This window comes from Ceratosolen solmsi, unplaced genomic scaffold, assembly GCF_000503995.2.
Source record: "Ceratosolen solmsi marchali unplaced genomic scaffold, CerSol_1.0 scaffold29, whole genome shotgun sequence".
Classification (NCBI taxonomy): domain Eukaryota; kingdom Metazoa; phylum Arthropoda; class Insecta; order Hymenoptera; family Agaonidae; genus Ceratosolen; species Ceratosolen solmsi.
Window position 1 is genome coordinate 5237128 of NW_011948417.1, and position 19561 is coordinate 5256688.

The 19561-nt window shown below is 30.5% G+C and overlaps 1 protein-coding gene across 1 annotated transcript in view; it reads right to left on the reverse strand.

Annotated features, from left to right (window-relative positions):
• The window catches only part of LOC105360001 (Smg6 nonsense mediated mRNA decay factor), a 154390-nt gene that overhangs the window by 31482 nt on the left and 103347 nt on the right, over positions 1-19561 (reverse strand). Inside the window, exon 21 of the mRNA XM_011496771.1 lies at positions 6693-6805. Coding sequence (XP_011495073.1) covers positions 6693-6805 — 113 coding nt within the window. The remainder of the gene's footprint in view (positions 1-6692; positions 6806-19561) is intronic.

Consider the following 19561-nt stretch of genomic DNA (forward strand, 5'->3'; position numbering starts at 1 on the left):
ATAAGATCAACGTTCTTATAAAAAAAAAAATCACCTACAGACCGGAAAATGCCTTTTTACTATAAAAAATTTACTGTTTTATCTATTTAAACATTTCAATGAGACGAAAATTGGTAGATCTTCTATAAATTTGGCGTTTCAATTATTTTTTTCGCATTACTCTCAATATTATATTAAATAATTGTTCTCGCAAGATCCAAATAACAATTTATATAATACATGTTTTTAGCCAAAAAATATTCTACGATATTAATATACCAAAATTGCAAATTTCACATCGATAATCCTAAAAAATTTTAATTCATTGTTTAAAACAACAACAACAGTTACTAAATAATTATTAAATCAATGATTTATTTATGAATTTATCAGAACACGAATTATAATGGCTTATAATACTTTTATAGTATATAAATATAAATAAATTTATCCATGTATTTTTAATCATTACGGTGTTTGTTTTTTATTTTTCTTTTATCAACCGTGGATCTGGCATTAATGTTTCAGGAGCCCGAGGATATTAAATATTCTTTTTATACTTTCATGCAGCGTCCGTCACCTTTTGGTCTAGGAATTACAGACTTACAAAGTAGTGTGTTTAGCCTCACACATGTATTGACATGATTTGAGAGAGATTAAATCAGACCTTGATGCGACTCAACTATCTTATATATTTATAAGTTTTAAAGGCACGTCATTGACAGGTACTTACTGCTCATATCACTAGCTACAGGCAGTTTAATACACTCGTCAAATGAACTTACATTGAATTTATAAATACATAAATAGTAAATATTATTGAGTGCTTATTTATTTATTAATTATCCGAAGACTATATGTTGTAAACAGAACAATCGAGAAGGCAGACATTCATAATTTGTAAATAAAATATGCATCATTACAATAATATTTTGTAAAATCAATAATCGAAGCATATAACCAAACATTTCGCTCATTTATAACATTTATGACAATTATATTATTCTAATATATAAAAGAGTACTATCAAATTGTACTTCTTAATCGACTAAAAGTTGAATCTAATAAAGCTATTACATTGCATTTGCGATTTAATATTATGTAGAGAATATTAAATGCAACGATTTAAAAATAAATTATTTTTAATAATAATAAATAATGTAAAAATAAAAAATTATCAAAATCAATTGACTTAATATTGAAGAATTTATCGAATAATGATTTTTTAATATCATTAGCTATCCCACAACGTAGAATATATGTTTTCACGAATTACATACAGTTAATGACGATTATATATTCTTAAAATATTTCAACAAATTTTTGATACTTAACTCTCTCTCTCTCTCTCTCTCTCTCTCTCTCTCTCTCTCTGTGCGTCCGTCTCTCTTTCGCTTCTCTTCTATAAATAAGTTAATAAGCTAATAATAAATCCATCTATACATAAAATACTGTATACATATAATAATCATACAAATTCTTGTCATTGCACGATGTATTATAATTCTATATTAAAGACTCGTTATTGTCTAGACTCTTAGGCATCAATGATTAATGTTCTTTAAATACCAAGTAATCAAAAGAATTAGACAATCAAAAGTCCTATGATTTTATAACTATTTCCATTGTGATCAACTGTTTCTCATAAAGTAATCATAAATACTTGAAAACCATCTAAATGATAAAAAGCTGAAAATCTTACTAAGTATAAATATTAACTTATATTTCTATCATAATTATTAGAAATTGAATAAGTAATTTATGCAAGTTTCGGAAAATTGTAATTGCTTAAGTATTTATCATTACCATGTAATGATTAATTATCAATTTTCGTTCTGAGAATTTATTTAAACTCAAATAATTGCTACTATATTTAAAAAAAAATTTTCTTAATCTATAAATAAAACAAACAATTTAAATTTTTTATTTTAAACAGTTTGTGTAATTGTTTTTCGATTTTTTTCATGTTATAAAATTAATTATTATTTTTATTATTTTGTCTTCAAATTTTTCAAGTATTAGTCTCAATGCTGTTTTATTGCTTTTTTTTTTTAATCGTCATAATATCAAAATAAAAAAAGAAAAAAAGAAAAAAAAAAGATATATTAATACATATTCAACATGTATTACGTAATATATAAGTGTAATACGAATAAAATAATGAAAAATTATGATTAAAGCATTTATTTAATATAAAATATATGTACAATGATTTACACTGAGCTGAGGTTTTTAAGCGTATTAATATTTTTAAACATATTTTTGTAATATTCCTAAAGTTAAAAGCTACTGTACTTAATTTTCATATATAATTACGTAATATTTTATAAAGCGTAACGTTTATTTTCATTGAACTAGATTAAAAAAAAGTAGCACAAAGCTCAACATCTTACATTAAAACAATACTAGTAATTTTGTCATTGTAAATGATGATTTTAATTGTATAAACAATTAAAAATATATCGATAAATAATAATATAGTAATAAAAATATTAAAATATAGCGCGGAATAGAATGATGTGAAACAAGAGCGTTTAAATACTTAAAATTAAATAATATATAAAATATTCCATAATAGTAAATAATAGTAAGCGCTGGCGTTACGTTACATAAATATCACGAAGAATGAGCATTAGATGGCGAAAATCAGAAACATTAAGAACGGACAATATAAAAAGTCCCTAAAGGAATGGTACGTACGACTGCCGTCAGCGTTAATAGTGCCAAACAAACGCGATTATTCATTTGTAAGCGGCTGCGTATTAATTGCCAGCGCTTTTACAACGAGATAAACGTGAAGCAATTGAGTAAGAAGCCGCTTTTTGATTCCCCCTATAAACGAAATAAAAAGATCCCGGTTTTGCAGTGGAGTCGTTGCCTCTGTTCAATAGACATTTGCGGCTCAAACGCTAAACAAGTTATGACGTCGTTACAGACATTTTATGCTGATGAAAAAGACAGTTGGAACAGCGCCTATTCTAATGGAATAAGCATTAGTAATTCGGTGGCACAGACGCGCTTCTATTATCAGGAGCCTTGGTTTCCTCGTGTATCTCGATTTACCATACGCGCCAAAGACAAATATCGACGACAGGACGCTTACACGACTTCACCATTACAACTCCGAGTGGCTGATGCTTTTATTGTGAACGACACACTAAACGACCACACTAAAAGTATGGTGAATAGGCTCCTGGTGACGAAACTAAGAACGAACTCGCGCCAGAATCCTTGTATAACGAGCACAAACAATATGATGAATATACGTGGGTATCGATTATTCTTACGAATGAACATTGTCAGTTAGCACTAGGGACTCCAAAACTCGCCTCTAATATTAAAATTTTAAATTAAATAATAATTAACATTTGTATTATACTTCGATGAAATAATCATTCTAGTATTTCATCCTATCTAGGTTTATTTTATATAATTTCCTTGTATTAACTGTATTTTTAAGAACTCATTGCGTGTTTCAGAGATCACTACGGATTAAAATTTTTAATGTACATCAACGTATGAGCATTTTAAACGAATGTATTGTTAAGCATTATTACGTTCACGTAAGAAGATAAAATATTTTTTGTTAACATTGGAACTTAACTGAAAAATCTAGTAAAGCTTTTAAATTTACATGTATTTCCTTATTGTAAGAATTATTTTTTGAAATATAATAACAATCACTACGTTTAATAATTTCGAGTAACAATAAGCAATATGAATGTAGTATTGTTCTGTATTTATATTACATATTTGTATGTGAATATATAAATACAAACATAAAAGATATTTTTAAGATTTAATGTTTGTTTAAAGATTTCGTATAAAATTATTTAAATATGTTATGTAAAAATATTTGTTGGTAAAATCATTATACACAGCTTTGATGAAATGATCGTAACTAGCAGTAGTTTCGAAAATTGCTTTCCAATACATATATAAAAAATTTATTTTACTCTATATTTCACCTGCTTAATTATAATTTTTAATGTTAATTTTATAATAATAATATTATTATCAATTTTATAATAATAAAAATCATTTTAATCGCTTAAACAACTTAATAATAACAATCGATTTATTGAATTCATAATAAAAGCTTTTTGTATAATTTCTATTCAATAAGTTAATAAAAGTCTATCCTGAAAATGTGTTAAATTAATAAACTTCACTGCAATTAATATAAAATATGTTCAAACTTTCGTAATGAGATGTTGAAAAATAAATTGATATTGACGTATTCATATAACTGTGAATTGACAAATAAGGTGATTTATGATAATAAATTTATGTAAATACTATAATATAACATCGTTTTTTACATATTTCATAATAGAATATTATTTCTGTTTGTTAATTATGGTTAATATCACATGCATTTTGTTTGGATAGATTCTTCCTATATATATATATATATATATATATATATATATATATTAGGATTTAAGGTATAAAAAAGCATTTAAATTATGTATTGAAATTAAACGGAAAAGGAAATTTTATTATATTATTAAATTCGGTTGAAATGATTTAATTATTTTAATTCGCATATACATACATATATATATATATATATATATATAGTATTTTGATTATCAGTTGAAGCTTAATTATAAAAATGTTTGTAATCTACGACTGGATGGTCCGCCAGATTTTATGTTTCAACCTTTGGCAATTATAAATTATAAAGCATTCAAAGATGCAAAATCAAATTAAATGTAATTAAAAAGAGAACACGAGTCATTGATACTTGTTTCCTCATCTTTATCTCCGAAATAATCTTACAAATATTAATACGTTAATTGCAAAAGATAGATAAAAATATCTTATGGAATATAACATAAAATATAATAATGATAAATGATATTGATATTAAATGAGCAAAATTATAAAATATATTATTAGTAAATGTTCAAAATTTAACTTGAATTAATCAGCCGTCAATTATATAAAATCAATAATTCTGTAATCAATCAAACAAATTTTTTATTAAGTGATCTACAAAGTTGAGAACGTAACGTTCGTATTCATTAGTAAATTCCTCGTTTATTCAAACTTTATATTGCACCGTATTTTAAATGCTAGTGTCTGTACGTTTGGGATCAACTAGGAAAAAAAAGAAGAAGAAGAAGAAGAAGAAGAAGAAGAAGAAGAAGAAGAAGAAGAAAGAAAGGAGTGTAGTCTGTTAACTCGGAGCTGATAAAACGGCCCACGATCATCAAAGATACAAAAAAAGCGTTGCAAATGATTGATTATTTCGGTTACTTATGCATGTACGATATAAATTCTGCTATAGAGGCATTTGTACGTAACCGTCTTGTTGTTGCGTTAGCAGACGATAGAAATCGGCTAGCTCATTTCGATTACAGTGATTAGTACAGCTCGCCGTCGATCAACAGGAATTCCCTGACAAGGATGGAAAGAGGGGAAGAAAGTGAGAAAAGAGAAGAAAATAAAGGGTGGCATACGACGTCGGATAAAGAGAATGTAAGGACTAGAAAAGGAAGAGCCGAGAGGCAAATACGTTGACATGAAAAAGGAAGATGTTGTTGGAAGCGTTAGCAAGGAAAATAAGAATTTCCCTCCGTGCTAATCACGAAGACGATAATAAAATGGATGTTTACAGGATACTTTGACTGCGCACGTTAAATATCATGCGGCATATTTTATATGCAATATAGCTGACTCAATGTATGAAACATGATACTAAAGTATGTGACGAAGATGAGAATAGAAAATTGTATATTTTATAATTATGCTATTTAGAAGTAACTGCTATACTTCTTCATATTTAGGTATTTCTACCAAGGAATAATAAATTAATAAAGGAAAGTAATTAATTTTTTTTTTCTTCTTTTTCTTTTTTTGTCTACATTGTATATATGGAATATGAACGGTTTACAAATTGACAAATAAAAATTAATAGTTTTATTTAAATTTCATTTTTAATGGAGTACTTAGTAGAGTACCGAGTTACAAGAATATTATTTATATTCAGAATTATTCTGGCGTTAATCTTCGTCATGCAGAATTTATAATTCTTTTTAACGCGTTTAAAGCCTTTTAATTTATAATACTTAATAATTCATTTAAAACCTTCAACGATATTCATTTCATATTGATTATCGTCAAAATTAATAGTATCGCTTAAAATGTTACATCCGAACGGATTGAGTTCATTATGCTGTTGAAAGTCATGAACGAATAGACAATCCATAATATAATGAAGAAATATATTTGTTTTAAAAATGTTTAAAAGAAATTGAATATATGTGTGCAATTCACAGACTTGAAGTGTATTTATTACTTTAATTTTATTTTTATAATAGCAATTTTTCCTTAAATTCCGTTGTATCGTTAACGATTAGCTTGTAATTGTTAATTATTAATGTTTAAATTCCCAATTAAAATTTTCAAAAACAAATCATCAAGTCGAAGGCCATTATTAATTCATTAAAATATTCTCGATCGGAATTAGTTTTGAAGAGTTTTTTTCTTTTTTCTTGGAAATTATCGATCAAAAATTCTGTTGCTTACCATAATACTAAGCGTTTGATGTACCATTGATGTAATTTAATGATTACCAATCAATACTTCCCTTACCTTAACCGACCATTCCCCTCGAGCGTAAATACTTTAATCAGCGAGTACATCCGAGTTATAATTTATAAATATAAATGCAAAATAGTTGTATGCCCAATTGCTTAACTTACCATCTTCCCGCCCCTCGGCATCTTTTGACTGAATCAAGAGATTCCGCGAGTACTCTAATTTTTCAAGGAGATTCACCATCGTTGCAAGCCTGTTCCACGCATCCCCTGGAGGGCTGTAACAAAAAGCATAAGATTAATCAAACACGAACGGTTATTTTTCTAATTGCCTGTCAGATGTGCGCCATTGTTCTTTTTCTTTTTCCAAATGAATCAGTGCTACAACAGAGTGCTACAATCTCCAAATAAAAGAATGCTGCTTCATGTGCTCAATAATTTTCTTTTTAGTCTTTTAGTAATAACTTAGTAAGTGTATAGAATTTATAGTCTGCCGTTTGCCTTTTTTTTTTCTTTACAGGGGGAAGTGTTAAATACTAAGAAATGCATTCAATGACATTTACAAAGCAACATTAATGTGTACGCTCAAATGACAAGATGAGTGTAGTTATGATAGCGATCATGTTGATTATTCAAAAGTTGTTTAACTTTTATTAATATAATAAAAGCTACTGAATAATTTTAATCTTGGGGAACATACTAATAAACTTGTTTTAATTTCAGATATTGAAGATCGACTGATGTTCAAGAAATATCGACTATTATATCTATATTCTTACATTTATAAAATGACATTTGTATTTCCTTATATTTTACTTTACTTTGAATTTGATACATAATTATTACTGCTTATGCAAATAGAAAAAAAAACTCGCGAATGAATTTATATAACTATATCAATAAAAATATTATTATTATTATTATTATTATTATTATTGTTGTTGTTGTTGTTGTTGTTGTTGTTGTTATTATTATTGTTATTATTATTATTATTATTATCATGTAAAACATATTTCACATATAATTGTATTAAATCTCTTATTTTTAAGTTACTAAATAAATTGTTTGCCAACTCTCGTAAGAATTAAAACTTTGACAAATACTATGAATTGTATATAATATAAACTAAAATAATTTAAACGGCGAATTATATAGATTAGAATTATATAAATTAGAATAAATTGAATTTTTTTCATTTGTTAGCAAATATAATCTTTTCATATCAAATATTTGTTTCTGTATTGTTTGAAAAAAATGTGACTATATATACTTTTAAGAATTGCTTTAATTGAAGAGACGCGCGCAATAAAATGCTAAATTAAATATTGACATTGAATTCAAAATGTCTGATTTTTTTTTTAAATTTATCTATGTGAATACACAATTGCGTATATTTAGCTGAAAGATTTTGAATACGTAATTTAGTTATTTTTTTTATTATTCTTTCTTGTAAAATATGTCAATGTATATACGACGGGCAATATGTGCAAAATTCTTCATGGAAATAAAAAAAAAGAAAAAAAGAAAAAAGAAAAAAAGAAAAAAGAAAAAAAGGAGACAATTAAGAACATTTCAAATAGCACCTACAACCGAAATACCGGATTTGTGCTATGCGACCGGAAATAAAAATATTCTCGAGCCGGTACGTCATAACGGAAATATGGACATAAGCCTCGACAATCAAAAAGACCTGTGAATGTCCACGACTCCCTGCTAATTAATGCACACCTACACGCATGCGTACACGCGCGCGCACACACATACGTAAAGAGGAAAATACTTAGATATAAAGCCTAGAGGAGGTTAATAGTCTCGAACCGGTCCACTTGTTATTCCGATATCTGGACACCGTTCTGGGGCCGTTCCATCCCAACTCCTGATCATCAGCGTCAATCGTCAAGACTTTAAGAATGGAATACAAAAGAAGCTCTTTAGAAGCGAAGTCATTGAACATGCGACTAGACGTAGCTAACCCTGATTATAAACATTCGCCCTGGGACAATAATGTCCCAGCTACCAGAACTTAAACTGGTTTTACGATGTAATTCATCCTCACAAAGCTTTGTATAAACCAATGATAATCCGAAGTAATCAATCCAGGTAGTCATTGGTCGGGATGAAGTGAAGTAAACAACCTGATGGGGGAAGTATCTCCTTTGTCACGAAGCAACATATTTGACGTTCTATCTCGCGTTCCTTTTTTATACTCTGCCCATCACCTTTTCTTTTAACCAATAATTATGAAATATGCAATAATTCGTTATATCTTAGTAATTAACTTAAAATCTCTATTATCATTCCTATGAACGATGAAAGTGCTTTAACAGAGAATGAATTAAATCTTTCGAGAATACGAAGACATTTATATTCTACAAGAATGTAACAGTAGCAATACATATATATATATATATATATATATATATATATAATTAACATTGAGTATATTAACACTGAGTATACTGTATTGCTGCATAATAAACATACAGACCTTGTTTATTAAAATTTAAGATAAAAGATTGTAAATATTAGATGTTGAGAGAGCAATTTGAAAATATATTTCTTTCAATAAGAAAGAAAATATGTCCCTATTTCACTTTAACGATTTACTTTTTAAATCTTTAATTTTTAAATCTATTATTAAATTTATCGTAATTGGTTAATTTAACTATTCTTAATTAAAACGATATCATTTAGCCTATTAACATACTTTAAAATTATTATTTTCTACTATTATTTATTTATTTTTTTTTTTTTTTTTTTTTTAATGATCTATACGGAAAGTACGTACATTATTCACTACTCAAATAAAACGGAAAATATCCGCACCGTTGTGCAAAAAATAAAATCATAAAGGTATTTTTAGTAGGACCACGGTGACAATAAACTCTAAAAAATTCAAATAATACATTACTTACTAGACAATATCCATTTCTATTAAAAAAAAAATATATATATATATACATATCTTATGTTGTTAAATTGCATAACAATTACAGACATAGCGCTTCTGTTAAAAAAATTAATGATAATTTTAGACGTTAAGTTACGATTATTTTCCAACACTTTACAAACTTTAATCCTAAAAATGCGCGTATTAAGCGTAGACGCGCGCAAAACCTTAAAAAAAAGATTTATATACTGCAAACAAAGAAAGTATTAATTCTTTAAAAAAAAAAAAAAGTTCCTTAAAATAAACCTTGGTTACATGGCTTTTACAATACCTACCACGTAATAACATAATTCAGACCAAGGCATTCCAATATATTACGTGATGCCCATTCTCAAACCATCAAAGCTAACAATAAGTTTAAGCAGGCCGGAACGATCGAGCAAACCTGGTGGTGACTACACCATATTTTGCAAAGAAAGATAAACTGTAAGAACTTTTACCTCCTTTGCATGGAATGCAATGATGCGTTACCAGGACGACCTCTGACCTAGAGTCCGTGCAAACCTGATTTGCCTTACCAGCGAATGAGGAAAGAAAGGCCGCAAAAGTGTCACAGGATACCACGATGAAGGTGAATACAAGTGGTTGTTGCGTTACCGCCTTCGCCACGTTGTGTGACCCCCTCGCTTACTTTCGCGCGATCACGTCGGCTATGATTCCTTGAACATCACGAAATGGAGGACTGATAACGGAACTGCCGACCGATTTTCAACAAAATACGTGCAAGCTTTTATGCAAAAGTTCATTTATTCTCCGTTCTGACATGTACAGCAGAATATCAATTAAATTTATGAAACTAAATCGACATCCCAATTAACATTCGATGTACATATAACGCATGTCCTTTTATGTGAAAGTAGTGGGGAAAAAAAAAAAAAAAAAAAAAAACCACCGTACAACTACATAAGTAATACTGCTCGTAATATATGAAATATGAGGATGCAATTAATTGACTGGTACCGTCGTAGATCCAGTTTTTAATCAAAATCCGATTCTTGAAGTGAGCTATATTAAAGTCGCATAACAAAGAAACGAGTTCCGTGATTATGGATAAACGTATTATTTATCGGCAAGATGATTTATAAGGAAATATCGCCACATTTATTGTAATATCACACAGTTTATAAAGTCAAAGTTATTTGTACGGTTGACTTTAACGCGCATTCTACAAAGTCAAAAATATTACAATAATATTATTACAAAGGAAATACCTTTAAAACACCATGCGTTTAAACTAATTAAACCTTCCAAATTTTTATGTTAATGGAAAGGAAATTTAATTAGATGTTCCTAAATAGAACAAACTAATTTTCAAAAATTTTCAAAAACTTTTTACAAATTCAATTATTAATTTTATATCGCGTGTTTTCCTATTATATTTCTATCTATTCCTAAAATTATAAAATGACCATATTTTATAATTATTTAAAAATTTCCCTTTCATCATTACCGTAACAAATAAGGCTGTTGTCTAAACTGTCTTCAAGTGTGGCGGATGGGGATGGGGATGGGGATGGTGATGGTGATTGGGTGGGAGGGGTCGGGAAGGGGTAAACTCTGGGTGGGTGGATGGGTGTTTATATATGAAAAAATTGTTCAACTTAAAAATATTTTATCATCATAGTAATATCTTTTTTCGATATTTAAGATTACGAAACGTATGCTTTTACATTAAGAAATCAACTTTGATACGTGGAGAGTTTACTAAGATACCCAATTGATATCAATTTTAATATTTTTCATTTTACTGTAAAACTACAAATATTACTTTTAAATGTTTAGTAACAGCGAATGAAAAAGGTATGCACCTCTTTGTTTTTATCTTTTCGTCGTCAACAATTAAACAACAGGTTAGCTATTCTCACTTGATGGATTTTCATTGGCATGGTGGTATAACAAGTCGCAAAGTCGATGCAATTAACTGTTGACCTTTTACGAGTAGTAGTCACGAAGAGTAACGAAGATACTCCAACTAAGAGTTTCAGCTACGGAAGTCGAGAATAGAGAGAGAGAGAGAGAGAGAGAGAGAGACAGAGAGACAGAGAGAGAGAGAGAGAGAGTGAACGAGAAAGAAAAGCTATCGCGATACTTTTACCGGAGCATGTCATGACGGAAGTTGTTAACCGATCAGACTTGCATAACTTTCTTTGCAATCCTAAAGCATGTACACAAGTCTCTTGTTTTGCATGAAAGAAATATTTCAGTGGTTGTCATTAATTTCATTGGATATTGATTTTATTTCTTTAAATTTTGCGACTGTCAATTTTCATATAAAATAAATATATATTTTATAATATCTTCTTATTATCTTACACATAGTTGTCCAAGAGTTTTTAACTTATTTGTTCAATGAATATAGAATATTCATAAAATAAACTATTAGAGAATATAACTAAAATTTTTTTTTATACTGCTTCACAAGTTGAAAAGGTGAAAAAAAAAGATACAGAAAAATAATAATCAATGTATTCGTTTAAGCAAAAGGTATATAGAATAAGGTTTATACATATCTGGCTAAAAAGGCTGTCAATAATATACAAAAAAAAAAAAAAAAAAAAGAGAGAGAGAGAGAAAGGAAAGAAAAAAATACGGACAAATAGTTTATGAACAAATTTTGCAAGCATAAAACTATAAGTTGCAAATGTCGATGAGCGATCGGTCTCAAACGGAGGTACTGAAATTTACGCACATTTCTGCTGAAGTCCGAGGGTATCTGGAACGATACAATAAACCTGCAGCTTCGGAAAAATCTTTTCCGCCTTGTCATTATCTTGTCAACTTGATTGCATACACTTAGATTTATATTCAAATTTATGCGATTCAGTCATTGTTGTTGTTGTTGTTGTTGTTGTTGTTGTTGTTTTTTTCTTTCTTCTTTTCTTTTTTTACGAAACTTATTACAGTTACAATATAAACATACTTCAATCAAATGGAAAAAAATAGAAAGTATGGCTAATTTACGTAAATTTAAATTATTCAATCTACTCTTTATGTAATGTCACAACAATATAAAAACAGTTGTTTTTTTTTTTTATTAAATAAATTAAATTCAATATGCGTGTGTGTGTGTGTGTGTGTGTATATATATATATATATATATATATACATATATATATATATATATATATATAACGCAGTTTTGCATTAAATATGTTTAAAGTTTGAAAGTTAATTACAAAAGCTATTTTAATAAATTTAAAGTTTTAAAATAGAATTTGAAGTTCCATTTCTTGAATAATACAATTGTAGCAATTTGAAAAGTTATTACCTCCGAATACTAAACAATCTTGTACCAACATCTATAAACAAACACTTTCTAGCGAACAAATTAATAATTAAAAATAATAATGCAATAAATGAAAATAGATTTTAAGAAGTATTTTTGTTGAAATAATTCAGAATTTACTCGTAAAGCTGTGCTTGTAAATGTCATCAGAACATGAAATATCTAATCGAGTTATTTATTATTACGGTCACAGTATCCATTGATCGTTCAAAATTTTATAAATTGTTCTCGTGTATATTGTAAAATCTCTAACTATTGGTTTAATAAGTAAAATTTCAACGTAAATAAGCTTTATATAATTAATGAATATCACTAATCACTAATCATACATCACTAATGAATGGAAGAAGAATTTTTACCACGGAGAGAGTGAAAGAAGTGAGACAAAAGTTTTTAGTTATCTTCCACTTCTCGTGTTTGTCCATATGAACGATCAACCCTAACTCGAGCAATTGGAAAATCTTTAACTAATTAAGGTAACTAATTTATCCCGGTGAGTATATAAGGAGCGGGATAATAAGGGATGGAACGCGAAGGGAACAGATCCGGGGTTTCGCAAAATCCATGGCGTATAGTTAAGGGATTTGAGACCTTGGAACCCGTTTAATGGCCGATAGATTGCATCAATGCCGGTTACGAGCGAATCAACCATTTCGCTACTTCTTCTTACTCTTGTTTATCCTTATTCTTATTTAACCCCTTATACCTGAAACTCGCTATAATTCGCATAAATTATATTATTAGATAATTAACGACGATTATGCTAGGTAACTACACGTGTATACGCTATACTTTTTCCGAAGGACCAAACTAACGTAAAATAGCGTCACACAATAACAGTAATAACTAAAGCATTTCTATCGTTACGGTACAGAAGAAAATTGTTACCGTATGTTAACAGATTTTTTATTTTTCTTAGTTTTCCTTTTATTTTTATGCTCATTTTATGGCCTCGTATTTCCTGTTTTTATGAAGTAATGAGCACTTAATTTTCCAAACTTAAATGTGATTTACAGTTATAGACAATTTAAAGCAATATTTTAGTTTGCTAGTAGAGATGCTTTTTCGAATAAAGAGTGTAATATTAAAAATTCTTTCGATGATATGTTGACAAGAGGAGTTATTTATAATGATGTAAACGAATACTTTTTTATAACTTGTACTTTGAACGTTAATGCCCACTTGTATAAACTGCAAAAGCAATAATTGTAATAAAATGTAGAGTAAGGGCAATTAAAATTAAGTTTTTTTTTTTTTTTTTGTTTTTGTTTTGTTTTTATTTTAAGGTATATTTGCAGAAACATTAAAAATTAAATACACACCTGCGGGTAAGATACAGCAACTAAATGATTATTGAATTAAATAAAGCATTCGGCTTTGGTGGGCTATTAAAGTTTTCTATACGCAGGCTTAGTGGCACACCTTAGTTAAGAAGACAAATTAAATTGTCGCACAATGTTTTAACGAAAACAATACTGCGGTCGCATAAGCAAGTAAATAAGTATGATAGTAAATAGTATGCATTATTTTTATTATCTTCCAAAAGGTGTTATACCTACGAAGGGAAATATGTAGTGCAAGAGAAAGAGAAGTATACTCGTCGCTGGCCTCCTCCTTTTTCTCTCCGAGTCTTTCCTCTCGCAAGATTTTATCAATCAATACACTATCCGTTAATTCGATTTTTCGTTATTTCTTATTTTTATATAAATGTCCGGAACTTGGGCATGTAATAATGCATATTAGCTAGTCTATGGGGTAAAAGAAAAGGAGCAGGGGAGGGAAGTCACGAGACGGTCGTGGTGTGGAGGGGTAGGGGTAGCGGTAGGAGAAGGGGGGGGGGGGGGGGGGCGAAAGCCTCGGACTCTTTATCGTCCCGTACTTAGAAATACGAGAGCAATAAAGCGTAGGTAGTAAACACGAGAGCTCTCGCGCGATCTCTCGGGGAGTTAATAATCTGCCTTGTTCGCCACAGAAAAAGAGCGTGCGCGGAATGCAAAAAGGCGGTATCGAGTCGCGCTAGCTCTTCTGCTTTCGCCGGATAAGCGCGCGCGCGCGAGTCAAGCAGCACCAGTAATAGCAACAGCGGTTGCACCAGCACCAGCACCAGCACCAGCATCAGCACCATCGCCGCAGCCGCCGCTGCCGCCACCAACGCCACCGCCACCGCCACCGCCATCGCCATCGCCACCACCACCACCACCATCACCACCACCATCGCCACCACCACCACCACCACCACCACCACCACCACCACCACCACCACTGCCAGCAGCAACAGCAGCAACAGCAGCAGCCGGAGCAAAAGCAGGAGCTCTTTTCACGTCGGAACGGTGGCAAGCTCTCGACTTCGCTGTCTTTCCTCCCGTCTCTCGTCGAAATTCATCGGGTGGATGAGCCAAACAGGTTCTCCAACAAGAGAAGCACGAGGAGAACGAGAGTGAGAGCCAGAGAGAAAGAGAGTGAGAGCGCGCGAGAAACAGACGTAAGAAGGCAGCTGTAGTGTTTGCATCTTTTCGCAGAGTCCGGGTAAATTCGTAGAAAGCTGCTGCCCTCGCTGTATCTTTTGAAAAGATGACTCTGCACTCTGGCAAGTTTTTAGGACACGAAATACAACCGAGGATCCGAGGGTTCTTTATGAAGAGCTGTTCAGATATCTTTTTTTTGAAATCATCTGCGAATTCATTTAATGGAATATTGCCTTTGTCCATTAAGACTTTTACAAAGATATGCCAAGAATCTCCATAAAATAATAAATATTTTCATATAATTCTATAAATTACTTGCTTAATATAACAAGACGTACGTATTTTTATTATATCTAATGTTGTAATTTGTATTATGTTGGTATGATATTTTACGTAAGATTTTACAGACAAATTTAATTATTTGTTCGGGAAAAGGCAAAGTTTCACCGGACATGTGTATTTGTTATTTAAAAAAAACTCAAATATCGTATTTAGAATCGTTAAGTTAAGGAATTGTATTTATTTTATTAAGAGTCAAGTTGATTTAGTTTTATTGGTTCAGCTCGGGTAACTGAATGTCTAACAAAGACATGTATCAGAATATATGACATGAGATTAAGATAATAAGTGCTCATTGGATAAGAGATTAGATAGAAAATTTATTAAAAATTGTCATTATTATTCAATAGATGTTCCGATATTTATAGCTATGAATTTATAGAAAATATTTATATAAAATTTACCTGATAAAGAATATTTTAATACACTATATATTATCATGTAATGCATATTTTTAATTAAATTTTCTTCCGTTATTGTAGTGATAGTAATCCAGAACAAGATAATTAATAAATATGTAATGCAAAAGTAAATTTGTTATTATTATTATTATTATTATTGTTGTTGTTGTTGTTGTTGTTGTTATGGTTGTTATTGTTGTTGTTATTGTTGTTGTCGTTGAATGTAATAAATATTCTTATTAATTGTACGATTAGGGAGTATTGAAACGATGTAAATTAGGCAATATACCTTTAAATGAAAAAAAAAAAAATCTGTAATAGATAATGTCTAATTATTGTAATATAATGTTGGGTTAATGATAAAGAATAAATAATGTTTTAGAAAGTAAATTCAATTCGATAAAGTTCTAGTCTCATCGATATAAAATTGCACGTAACAACCGTTAAGGCTATTCAGCTAAATTTGAATATGTCGTTGATTCATATGGAAAGCAAGTATTTGCATGTAAACGACATGAATCTATTCAGCATACAGTGCCGATGACAGAAATTATAAAAATAGACAAAGATAGATTTTTGAGCTGATAATTTAAAAATTTTTTTTTATATAATCACAAGGTACTACACATACCATGTAAACTAAAACATAGACCATTGACGTATTTCATTAAAAATAAAATCGTCTACTTTGTATCCGTTAAAGCTCGTTTCGAAAAAACGTAAGTCAGAAAAAGGTCCATTCGCACCGTTCAATATACCGTACACACGGGTTCATTACGAATGCAAGTTGTTTCGTCACGTGTACTTTCAAGAGATGCTTATCGTCGTGACGGAGTGTTGGAAACACGAAAAAAATTCGTAAATGCAAGGGAAAAGGAAAAAATGCACTGCGATAGCGCACTAAGTCGCTCTCCGTCGCCTAATCTCATAGAAATTATGGAAAAGTTAAAGAAATGGCGATAGCATGTGAAGGATGGTAGGAATAAGGAGAGAGAGAGAGAGAGAGAGAGAGAGAGAGAGAGAGAGAGAGAGAGAGGTCCAATAGAAACAAATGGATTTATAGACAGAGAGATAGGGTTCGATGGATGATTGAGGATGGGGGTGGGGATGGGGTGGGATCGCGTGAGCCATCCTTATAGTCCGTTGTCATTACCGCAGCTGTCAATGTCATTTGCGTCAGTGCTTGGCTGTCGTCGCTATTGCTGCCGTCGTCATCCTGCTCGTCATCCTTATCCTCATCCTCGTCGTCGCTTTTATCACTATCGCGACCGCAACCTCGGAACGCATCCGCGTACGCGCCGGTGTAAAAAGCCGAGGTCGCTTTCATCGCAGGTAGATACGGTAGCCGCACAGTCGAGACATTGTCGCTACTTTTGCCGTGGCGCATACGCGCTCTCGCGCTATCCAAAAGACGATCGCCGCGAGTGAAAGAGCCGCGACCCCGAGTACGAGAGAGGAAACAGGTGCGAACGTACACTTGACGGGAATACGAAGCGCGCCTCCATTGTTGCTACCAGGCTTAAACAGGCCTGCTTTCTGGGAATTGGCCATTCCGAACCTTAACTCGACTGGCTTTCAAGGTCGAGCCGCCGAAGACATTATGGAGAAGAAAATGATGCCGCAGAAAAATCGCTCAATGCCAAGCTCTATCGTTTACATCTCTTAATAATATATACCTAGATATACCTATATATATATATATATATATATATATATATATATATATATATATATATATATATATATAATCTCAAAAAACAAAGAGTTTTTTATATAATCGCCAAAAGCCTAGAGCATTTAGCTGGTTAGATAAAAACTTTTATAATGCTTGAACGATTCATTAATTCTGTAGCGTAAAACATACTTTTTCATTCTACGTATAATGATATTATATTATAATATATATATATATATATATATATATATATAATATCTGCTTATTGATATTGCAACAACTTAACGAGTTTATAAAAATCATGCACTTAAAAATAAAATTCATCTTTAGTCCGACCAATGTCTTAACTATTATATTCTTACAAACACACGCTCGTAACACAGCATACTTACTTGCACGAATGATTATTTAATGCAATATCACATGTATATCCGATATTACTCTCTCGCTTTTCGCTTTATACGTTACATAAAACGTTGCATCAATGGTTATCATAAATCATATTTTTATTTATTATTATCAAAAAATTATAAATAATTAAGTATTATATTTTCCTTATATCACTTAAAAATGACGTTTACAATTTTGCTATGTTTTTAAAGTAAAATATAAAATGTAAAATAGATCTAGAGAGGCAATGGATTATTTTATGAGGAAATTTGTATTTCAGTAAAGCGAAAACAGGAGTATTAAAATTAAAATGTTTATTGTCAATAAAACCACCATAATCTCGTTAATATAAAACTGCTTATTTGAATTTGTACATCGATGGTTATGATGATCAAAATTATGAGCATAAGTACAATAAAAGTTAAATTAATTACCCTGTTTTATACTTATTATAAACGAATGATTTTTATTATAAAAGTATACCGATATATATTACTTATTCGAGTGATTGTCTAATGTATAATTAATTATGTTCCTAAGATTAAATGTCGTAACATTAAAATTTTACACAATAATTATATAAAATAAGTTTTTCTACGCTAAATGCATTTAAATATGCGAGTACTAATACATTTATTAATCGACGTGTGTGTGTGTGCGCGCGCGCGCGCGCGTGTGTGTGTAAGAGAAAAAGTATAAAATAATATAAGTCGTCTAGTGACTTAGTATAAATGCATAAGCTTATCAACACTTCTTTTTCATGCAAAAAAACAAAAACAAAAACAAAAAAAACATAAAAAAAAACAAACAAAAAAAACGAAAGAAAGAAAGAAAATGCAAATGTAATGGAGATGAACTTGTAGTGACTAACACATAAAACACGAATATCATAAAAATACCAATGTTTAACTGAAGTAAAGTTCTATATAATTGAAATTTTGTTCGTACTACAGATTGGAATAAATAAACAGTAATATTGAGCAGCTAGTTATAAATTTTTATATAAATACAATAAATCAAATGCTATAAATAAAAAATCAAAGGCCATTTGTATTTCTTATACTGGATATCACTTTATTCGCTTAAAAAAAAAAATCACACGAGCTGATTAAAATTCAAATTTATCGAGTTCTTTCTTTAACTTTTCTTTCCATTCGAATTTCTTCGTGAGAAGTAAAATTTCCAGTGACAAATGTCAAGTGACTAGGATTATTCGTAAAATAAGCCAGTGAATCGACGTTGAAGGCTAAACGTATTTATTCCTCGATCGCGGCATTTAAAAGACGTCCGAATTCGCAGATCCCAAGAAGCAAAAGCGCACTAAGGATCGGGCAAAAATGCGGCGCTCGCGCGTTATCAAGAGCCGACGAGCGTCTGCGGCGAGATGCAATCCATTATCCCTCTTCGCCGTCCGTACAAGTGGTAATGAGACTTGTTACAGCCGTGTGCGCCCGGTTGCAACGACCGCAAACCGCAAAATCGAAGCTCTGGTAGGTCGGTATGAGGAAATATTCCCTCGGTCGCGCCG